This window comes from Stegastes partitus, unplaced genomic scaffold (assembly GCF_000690725.1).
Source record: "Stegastes partitus isolate 25-593 unplaced genomic scaffold, Stegastes_partitus-1.0.2 Scaffold487, whole genome shotgun sequence".
Taxonomy (NCBI): domain Eukaryota; kingdom Metazoa; phylum Chordata; class Actinopteri; family Pomacentridae; genus Stegastes; species Stegastes partitus.
In genome coordinates, this window is record NW_007578218.1 from 89,359 (window position 1) to 99,637 (window position 10,279).

Genomic DNA, 10,279 nt, shown 5'->3' on the forward strand with positions numbered 1-10,279 from the left:
TGCAGAAGGTGGAAGTACTTGAATGGTGGAACGATCTTTAGGTGTAGAAAATGATTCTAGGGAAAACAAAAATTAATGTTAAATAAACTAGATTTATTGTGTAAAAGCTGCCATGTTATTTTTCAAGCTGTTCTTAGAGGAGTTTAAAACAACAGTAGTCTGATACTTCATGGAGACAACCTGCAGACATAAAGCAGAGCAAAAAACCGTGTCCAAAGATGAATATTAAAGTTGCTGTAAGCAGAAATCTGGAAGCAGCAACCTTATCCAGCTTGGTCCTCTCTATCCTAAACCAGTCCCACCAGTTGAGCACAGAAGTATGCAGGAGTTTTGTAAAAATAGTGAAGCTAACATTCAGCTTCAGCAGGACTCAGACCCCCTGTCTCCAATCTGAAAGTCTTTTCTTTAGTCCATTTAACCACCACAAACTACTCCCATCAAAGTGGAGCTGCAGAAGTCTTGTTTCTTTTCAGGATTTTTTTGCCGACCGATGTCCCCCAAAGCCCTGCGTACCTCAGCTTTAATAAGTTATCATCTGAGGTTCAGATATCCAGCAAAGGTCAGCGGTTATTTTGGAAGCAGTCAAACGTACAGGAAGACGTAAAGGGACACCGGGTGTAGCTGGATGGAAAGCAGATGATCTTTCATTTCAACACCCGTGATGAGGAATTTGGAGCAACTGCAGCCCGGCCCACTCCCAGCTGTTTCCACAAACCAGTTAATCAATAAAAAAACACACAATAACAGGATATTCAGTCAGATTGGGTTCTCTCAGAATATAAAAAAGCTTCAAAGCCTCAATTAAAAATCAATTTATTATCAAGCCCTGCCTGTTTGATCATCCTGTCTTAAAGCTGGTGTAACTGTCTGGGCTACAGTTCTGCAGTGCCCTACATCAGAGATCAGCCGTGGTCATTAGCGAATGGCCTGGGGAGAAGCGAAGCATCAGCAGGGACAAAGAGCATGAGAAGAGGAGCCACTCAGGGAGACCCGGAGAAAGGGAAAATCTATCATCTCTTCACAGAGCACATGGAGAGCAATGCAATCTTAAAAACATGAAACATCAAAGCAGCCCCAGAGTACAGACTGAGCTGCTGCTTTGTGGTCCTAAAGCCCCAGATACAGACAGATGCAACGCAAATATAACAGGCGTAGCAGGAGGAGGAAGCGTTTGGATGAAGTGTGAGGATCTTATCTGTGGGAGTCGAGTGAGGGTGAGAGGTGAGTGATGAATTAATCTGCCATCTATCTTGTTTCTCACCTTTTTCCTGGAGAAAATGAGGAAGAGGGGGGAGGGGGGGATACTTGCTGTAAAATGCTCCATCTGGCTGTGATCATTATTTACCAGCCCTGCTTGGCCAAACCAGCAACATCTTACACTCTCCACAAATTAGCTCAGGATGAAAGCCAGTGATGCACGATCCCACTACAGCACACTACAGGCAGGAAGTTCATTCACTAAACAGCATTTAGAATGACTACATTATGATTATTTAAGCTGCTGCCAAAGCTCAGGCCTGCTGAACTATGCATGCATTTAAAATGCAAACGTGTCTCCAGTGCGCATGTGTGGGATAATTGAAGAATAAGCCGTGCATTTAAGGTGCAGCCCTGTGTGCAATAGAAAGAAATCAAAGTGAGCAGGTGACACACATCCAGCAGCACTCACCGGTTTGTATCGTGAGATCATGTTTGCAGCCTCGCTTCTTCTGTGACTTCAGGAGCTCTCCTCACTTCTGTCACATCCGTCGCCTGGTTGAAAAAAAGAAAAGGGGCAAAAAATCTCCCAAAGTGCAGCGTCTCATGTGTTCCCGCCGACTTGTCGCTGTCCTGCTCGGGTTTGAGCGGCCGGCAGCAGGCGTCGGTTCCCGGGTGGAGGCTGGGAGCTGTCCACGGTGCTGAACCCGGGGACCGCGGAGGAAGAGGAGGAGGGAGGAGGAAGGAGGAGGAGGAGGCAGATCTTCCAGGGCCACCCTTGGACCCTGACGTGAACCGGGGGAACCCTGAGCAGCAGCTGATGCGCACAGCGAGGAGGTCGATGCGACGCAGCAGACTAGAGTCACGTATGCAGCAGCAGCATTGAGCCACGATGGATGGATGGATGACAACACAGCGCTTATGTAAGAGAGAGAAGTGGGATGCTGCTGAGCGAGACGACACACATGTAACATGAGACACGATCAGCTGCACGCATCGCATTTTACTTTATCTGTTTATTTATTCTTCGTTTAACCCAAAACTTCCCTTCACCAGACCCCCCCACGGTCTGATGTTGACCTGCTGATTGACACTGAGGTTTAACCAGAGCACAGTTATGAACCAGACCGAGCAGCTCGATACCGGAGAAGGAGCTCTGTTGCCCCCTGTGGACATTAATTCACAAAACTCTATGGCTCCCTGTGGTTCAAGCAAATCGATGCAGAGATGATAAAAAAGAGCAGACAGGGAAAATGAAGAAGCAGGAACAGGCCCTGCATTTGACCTCATGCTGCTTTTTAATGACTAAAATACAATTTAAAAGCCATTAAAATGAGAAAACTGGAAAAGTTTTAAAGACATTTTAAACTGTAAGTTAAAGTCATGACTTAAAACTACTTAAAAATGGATGCAGACATGTTTTAAAAAGCAAGAAAATGAAAACAAGCTCATTGTAATCAAGTAAAATACTTTGTACTCACCTTAAAAAGAGCAAAAATGTGGAAAATAGTCATGTAGTCTCATTTCTATGCATGTTTGGAAAAGCAAGAAAAATGAAAGCAAGCTTTTTTTTTTGACAAAAACTAATTCTGTAGGGTTGAAAATGCACCGTAAAGAACAGGTCATGTTGCAGCAGCTACAATACCAACAACAACAACTAAAAAATTTGATTAAAATACATTTCCAGGTCTTAATTTTACATGAGGGTTTGTGTTTTTTTTTTCTTTTGGCTTCTTAATACGTAATGAAGAATATTTCCATGTGTAAAACAAATAAATTGTCTTTAATATTTAATATTATATTATGACAGATGATATGATTTTTTTTTAAAACGGATTAAAACACATTCACTGAATATTCCTGCAGTGAAAACCTCTGTAATTAAACCTGCTATTTAACAAAAAATTCATGAATAGTTACAGAATCAAAGCTTGCTTTTCCTTCGTCACCACCTGTATCTATTTCTTATTATTTATTCATCAGTATTAAACTTAAATTTGACAATTTCCTCTATCAAATAAAATAGAAATGTTTATAAAATTACAATAAATGTATTAATATATGTCAAGTCTTTATATGTAAGGAAAAAAAAAAACTAAAATTTAAAAAAACATATTTGGAGCTACAGTTGTTTTTAAAAAATGTATTCTACATTAGATATGTGAACAGTGTGGACACAAATCTGGATTCGATGCTTGAATATTACCGTCAACTGGTCATGAGGTAAATAGTGAAAAAGTCGACAAACCAACAACTGAACTTGCATCTTTCTCTGAATTTATCGTCACAGCTCGTGCTGGCTCTCTCAGTGACTCACCTGTAAACAGAGTTTTAAAACAATGCACAGACAGCAGAGAACCAGTCGGCAGCACAGAAGCCCATCTCTAGTCTAAACAGTTCTTTATTAAGCTTTGGAAAGGCACATTAAATCAATGATCACAATTTGCCTGCTTTGACTCGTTCTTCATTCTTATACTGACAGATGGAAGAAAAGCTTGTGTGTGTCTGATATCGATCATTTCCGGCTTTGATAGAGGTGAAGAAAACAACGGAGACACTGAATGGTATCTTAATACATGGCAGGGAGCTCAGTCTCAAATAATAAAGAGACCATCTCAAACTGCAGCGAATCTTTAATGAATCAAGAATGAAAAGCTTCTTCTTAATCAGTTCGGGTGTCTTGGCAGAATGTAGATGAGACTAGAAGAACGTCCTGCAGGAGAAGAGACGACAATCAATCAATAACGTGTCATTCTGTCACATCTACTTTACTCAGCTGTACAAATAAAAAAAAAAAGCTGCTGTAGTTTAACTGCATCATTCTGTGCTTGCTTTAGTCACTCCACAACAGGCCGACATGCAGGTGGGTCATAAAAACACAAGACAGTCTGAAAATTTTTAAAAATCGCGTCCTTGCTTTTGTGTTTTTTGGCTGAAAAACTGCAGTTCTTTGGGATTTTTAAAACTTCATCAAGCTCAAAAACACAATCCTGATCCAAGCCCAGGAGCACATCAAGCTTCAGAACATGTAACAGTCCCGTAGAACAACATCAATCAGAACAACTGCTGAAGGCTGGCAGGAGCCCTACGCTGCTTTTACAAGCGACCGTGACCTGACGACAAGGCACAATACCACGGAGGCCACGCAGGAACATACGTGTTTATATATGGCTCGCTCGGTCGGGTTCTGGCAGATATATGGTGGGACGGGTCACTGATCGCATTGGTTGTGAATGTCTTCACTGTGTCGTTAAAGAGTGCAAAAGCTGCCCTGAGGCCCAATTTTAAATGGAGAGAAGCAAAACTGGACACTGTATAGACCACATATAGCCCCTTTCATGGTTTATGGCTTTCTTCTGATCGACAGGGAGACTGTCACATGTCCTAAAGAACAGATAAAAATGAGGCCAAACAAAAACAAAAGCCACACCAAACATCTCCTCTGACGTGCAGTGAAGAAGAGGAGGTCTGAAGACTGGGTGGATTACCGGGACGAGGGTGAGGTAGGAGGAGAGGGAGGACTAGTGCTGAAGCAGGTAGCCGTGTCTGTACAGGGTCGCACTGCCTTCAAACACCTTTCTGTTCACAGTGGGACTGACTGATGCTGACTTAGGGCTGCATACACATGCACACGCACAGACACACGAGCCACAAGCCGTCAACTACTGAACCAACTTCATCATGTCAATAATTCATTGTTAGCTTTTCATACAAAGTGCACCGAAATGCTGCATTTGAATAAATAATAGCAACAAGAATGCTTACACTTCATCTTCGTACTCCTTCGGCGGGGACACGGTGATCACGACATCGATCCAGTCCTGCAGGCAAAAACATTTTCATTGTGCTACTGATTGAATCAACAAACAATATGAATGCCAGCAGCCTGAATCTACAACACGAGGTTTAACTACAATCAATGAGAGCTAACGTAGCTGCTCTGGTGAGTAATGGTAGTTCTTATAAACAGCACGTGGCCTTTTTCTCGTAGTTTAATCGTAGGAACTGGACTTGCTCGAGTTCCTTGAAGACGTTTCATCCAAGAGGCTTCATCAGTTCTGACTGACTAGTTGGGAGATCCACATATTGATATCCTTAAGGATCCATTAACACCTGAGTTTTGGTTTCATTTGGGGGTTTGTTGCTCCCCCTCCTCGTTATGTGAGTCGTTAGTGCTCCCCCTGTCACAATGGGGTTCGTTAGGGTCTTTTGTGGCTCGGTGTGGATGTGGGTTCACCTTCCTGGGGAGAGATCTTAAGACTGAACTGTAAACAGGTGAGAGGTGACGCCTCAGACCTCCACCTCTGCAGAGGGATGGTCTTGACACAGATGGCTTCTTTCACCCCTTTCTCAAACCATCTCGCCAAAATCTGTACATTATTATCTTTAAATGAGTCCTTTGTCCTTAAGATGCAGGTGGACAGCTGAGGATGAAGCCTCTCGGATGAAGCCTCTTCAAGGAACTCAAGCGAGTCCAGTTCCTACGATTAATCTACCAGAACAACCACAACCTGAATGACTGGGAATCTCCACAGACATGGGCTTTTTATTTAAAATCCGAGCCCTACCCCTCCACTATTCCAGGCTCGAGCCAGAGAGTTCTGCCCCTCAGTCAGCGTAGCATCGATCAGGATCTTCCCATTTACAGCCATTAGTTCGTCCCCGGGGACGATCCCACCTATAAAACAGACATTAGAGACGTTTAAACTGCCAATCATCTACTCAGCATGCAGGCAGCAACGCTGGTGTAACAGCTATGCAACGATACGGCACATTTTGGTCTCTCCCAATACGGTGTGACTACAGTTTGAGCAAATTTTTAATGCATGCATTTGCATTTATATGTAAAAATGTTGAATGAGATGTAAACTAAACTGGCAGTTTATTACACACACCTGTGTAATACAACAGCCCTGAGATCAAGGCTGCCTTCATGTGATACAGTTAAGCCGTGTTTCTTCTATTCAGTCTTTATTCCTCAGTGCTAATGAGAATAAAATGTGCGAAATACCTTCTATTATTATGCAGCATTGTGTAAACGAGACAACTTGTTCCGGTTAGAGAGACAGAGAAGAGTTTTATGTGCAGACAACAAGAGGAAAATGACTGTTTACTGACCCAAACCTATTCACGCTTTAACAAATAAAGAAATGGCGCTAAAATATAGTTTAATTATACAACTGTTATGTGTGTGATTAATACCCTACATCTTTCTGAATCACGGCTCAGTTCAGCTGCAAAAGACGATTTCATGGATTTTAAGTTTTCATAAACTAAAAAATAAAATAAAAAATGAGCAGACCGTGCTTATCTGCAGCGCCTCCCTCGTACACCGAAGACACCACCAGCTTTCCCAGAGGAGAGTCAGCTCCCCCCTCCAGAGCCAAGTCGAGCTGTCCGGTCTTAAAACAGACAAACAAAAAACATCAGCAGCCGTGTTTTAATATTCCTGACATGTGAGACAGATTCATCTTTTCAACGAACGCAGCAACTGAAGTGAAAGCCGTGACGACCTTTTTGATTCTCAGCAGCCTCACATCTCGGTCGGCTATCTGGTCTGCAGAGAACTAGAAGCAAAGAGAGAACCGAGGGTGAAAAACACAAAATAACTGCAGCTGCATATTAAGTAGTAAAACAACAAATAGTAGAAGAATATTCTCTGAATATAGATAAAGCCGTGCTTAGCTAAATAAATGACAATGCAGGGCTTATATATCATCATACATCATCAAGAGTTCATATCTGTAAAAATATGATAGTTTTTAGGTAAACAGTTTTCCAGTCTCACGTATTCAAACAGAACCATTTTGTCAAAGTGATTTTCCTGGAACTGATCCACTGACTAGCGACCAGAAATCAGCTGCTTGAGAAATCTTATTGTGAAACCTCTATATTTTATTTTAAATGCAGCTTTTGTGTGACATAATTCTGCTGCTGCGGTGTTTATAAAGCTGATGGTTGTGCAGCAGCAGACACACTTTTTTAAAATTTCTGGTTGGATCTCAGCCTCGTTTCTGAATTTCCACATTTTTACTGCCCTTCCTGTGTTTCTAACAAGATCCGGCATACAATACCATGGAGTAGGGATCAAAGTCTTCCACGTATTTCTGAAATCCCTGAAAGAGAAGCAACATGTAGGCCATTAGCCCCGATCAATATGTCAGCAGGAACTGAAGAGGCAACACATCTCTGTGATCATTAACGTGCAACAAGTCATGAAGTGCTGGTCAGATTTCCTTTGACAATCAGTTTGTTTTAAAGGCCTCTGAATGAAGGGAAACCATGGAGACGCTCGTGGTCGTTACTTCCAGAAGCACGTGGCTTTTAAAGCCTCACACCTTAATTCAATAATGACTAGAATAATTCACAGCAACATGCACACACACACAAAGAACACAAAGAAAAGCAGCCCTAATCATTCCTCGTAGGACAGCTATTTAATTTCACATGAAGGGGAAAAAAAAATGCAAAGCTCTGAGAGAAAGGACATCACATTTATTCAGCGACGATGACTCAGAGAGACATTTTTCTCCCTGCAGAATAAACACACATTAATCTAACAGTTCATTTCCTGTTGCACGCAGATGTTCAAAGTTGGACGTAAAAAATGAACTCAGCAGTGACATCTGTTTATGTTTGTTGTGGCTGGAGCCAGCAGCCGAATCGGCCCGAACCATCTGACCGACGTGGTATTCAGAATAATAGATGAAGCTAATAAAGTTAAGCAAAGTCTTTCTTCCAGCAGACAGACAGATTACAGCCACTTGGAGTCTTCAGTGAGCCTTCACAAGACAATTCTTCATATCAATTCACCTGCTGTCAGTAAAAATTCAAAGTAATCCCTGCAGTAAGAACAAAACATGCTCTCCACACGCCGCATGTTCACAGTCAATCAAAGCTCAGTCCTGCACAAGGGACACGACTGCATCAAAACACGGTGATGCAGCCATCTGAGAGCGTAGCTGCTGAAAAATGAAGGATCACTGAGGCACCAGTCAACCATGAGCAAACCTGATGTGTGAACACAGAGACAGAGAAAATAAAGAAGAGAAGGAGAAAAGCACTCCAGAGCGACACGGGGTAAGAGATCAGCCGATGGATTACTTGTCGTTTGTTGTTTGCTTTAAACGACGAGTTGAAAGGCACCATCCGTTTCAGCATTTCCGGAGGCTGAAACACAAGACAGACGTCACTTCTGTGCCTCGACAATTTTCTACACATTTTAAATGAGAACTCAAGAACAGGTTCGACAGCTGCCCTGCTTGATTCGATGTCTGAAGTTTGGCATCAACTCGCGACTATGTGAGCCATTGGATTTTTGGTTTGTAGGTGTTGGCAGTATTATTTTGGCTGTGAAGTTATTTTGGCTGTAGTCCACACTGAAGCTAAATTCAACCCCGCAAATATGTAGTAAATAAATAAAACTATGACTAAATCTAAAGAATGTGTTTGTGTGGCTGTTCAGACGAGTTGCTTTCATGCTGTGTCTTGGCCACCACTATTCAGGGCATAACAGAGACGATACTTGTTTGTAGATCAATAGCTGTTGGTTTTTGTTTTATACGGACACTTATATGTGTTTACGGTTTATCACAGTGAGAAGATGCTGCACCAGACATGACAAAGGAGCATGTTTTCTTTATGCCAATGTTTCCAACTCAATTTCAAATCCAGTCACGTCCGGCGTATCCCAAAACATCAATAGCAAAGCCGAGAGCAAATCAGAGAGTAATTTAGAGCTGGTTGATTCCCAGCTCTCGTACTCGGTTGATCAGACTAAAACGTGTCACGAGAAACGTGAATGATTAATTGCATTCTCTTGCTGCAGCTACCACAGGTGGTACGCCTTTCAGTATGGATTCTATCTCCATGGGGTTTACATTACGGGGTTTACATTAACCATCTGCCTCGCTCAGTGCACTGTCACTGCACTGAGTGGGGCAGATGGTGAACGTAGAAGAGGCAGTTGACTTGTCTGAGGTAAACACAGCTTGAGAAATAAACAGTCTGCCCAGTCTCATTAGCGTTTCTGACAAGGAGGAGAAGTGGTCACTTGCATGATACAATAGTCCCTGATTGGGTTTCTTTGAGACGGCTGGAGAGGCTGGAAAAATCACCAGCACTTGAAGCTGAGGGGGGATTAATACTTCAGCCAGCCCAGCCACTGGCATACAGCATCAGATGCTTTATGATCCTATTAACATGGATTCGGGTTTAGTGCAGCCGAGGAGGAGGGTATGAATGCAGCGTGGGTAGCTTCATACCAGGCCATCAGAACGGTGTGCAGATCTGTGTGGGTCTGGTCGGTGGGTTTGCGATTGGGGCAGCATGACGGGCTTAGACATGACAGGGGCCGTCTGACGCCTCTGGTTCGGGGGACTGGGAGCTAGTTGCTATCGGTGAGAGTACAGGTTTCTGAGCAACAGCTGAGTAAAGGTGTGTTAAAGTCACTATAAAGCAAAAGGATTGTACAACTTTATAAAGCTCAACATTTAGAAAAACACAAACTGCTGACATTTCTCCAGGAAGACACTCACCAGGGGACTGCTCGAATTGGAAATACGACTGGCGTGGGACGTATTTCTCATCACCTGCACCACAGTGACACACTATAAATACTTCAACTCACTGGAATATCAGTCCAACACACACAATCACACTTTTGTAGATATCACAGCATGGCTAAGGTTTCCACACAAACTGCTCCATCCTACTTTCATCACCTTTGCGCACTACAAACCATGCAACCACCATCACCAACAACCAGCCGCCCAGGTCAGTCATGCAAGTGCAGTATTGGTCTCTCTTCATGCATAAAACATCACAATGCATTAAACACAACATGCAGACCAACCTATGCATCAAAGAGAACCACATCTAGCTACTGACAATCAACCTTTAGAACTCATCATGCCTCTCACGTGAGGAACTCTAACCTTTGGACTAGAGGGGTAGGACATTTCACTGGTGTTAGACGAGTAGATGCCTCCTCTGGGGAGATACCCGCCCGCCTCCCACTCGCTCCTGTGCTCCGGAGGACTGGGGGGATGTTGCAGGTGGTGGTGGTGATGCTGGCGGTACC

The 10,279-nt window shown here is 43.1% G+C and overlaps 2 protein-coding genes across 2 annotated transcripts in view; both read right to left on the reverse strand.

Annotated features, from left to right (window-relative positions):
• The window catches only part of abcc8 (ATP-binding cassette, sub-family C (CFTR/MRP), member 8), an 88,093-nt gene extending 86,169 nt beyond the window's left edge, over positions 1-1,924 (reverse strand). The window contains exon 1 of the mRNA XM_008287096.1: positions 1,670-1,924. Coding sequence (XP_008285318.1) covers positions 1,670-1,690 — 21 coding nt within the window. The 5' untranslated portion in view covers positions 1,691-1,924. The remainder of the gene's footprint in view (positions 1-1,669) is intronic.
• Positions 1,925-3,580: 1,656 nt separating this feature from the next.
• Positions 3,581-10,279, reverse strand: part of ush1c (Usher syndrome 1C) — a 21,246-nt gene continuing 14,547 nt past the window's right edge. Inside the window, exons 15-20 of the mRNA XM_008287097.1 lie at positions 7,272-7,313; positions 6,711-6,764; positions 6,500-6,599; positions 5,766-5,875; positions 4,963-5,018; positions 3,581-3,910 (exon numbers count right to left, since the gene is read on the reverse strand). Of these exons, the coding sequence (XP_008285319.1) occupies positions 3,898-3,910; positions 4,963-5,018; positions 5,766-5,875; positions 6,500-6,599; positions 6,711-6,764; positions 7,272-7,313 (375 nt within the window). The 3' untranslated portion in view covers positions 3,581-3,897. The remainder of the gene's footprint in view (positions 3,911-4,962; positions 5,019-5,765; positions 5,876-6,499; positions 6,600-6,710; positions 6,765-7,271; positions 7,314-10,279) is intronic.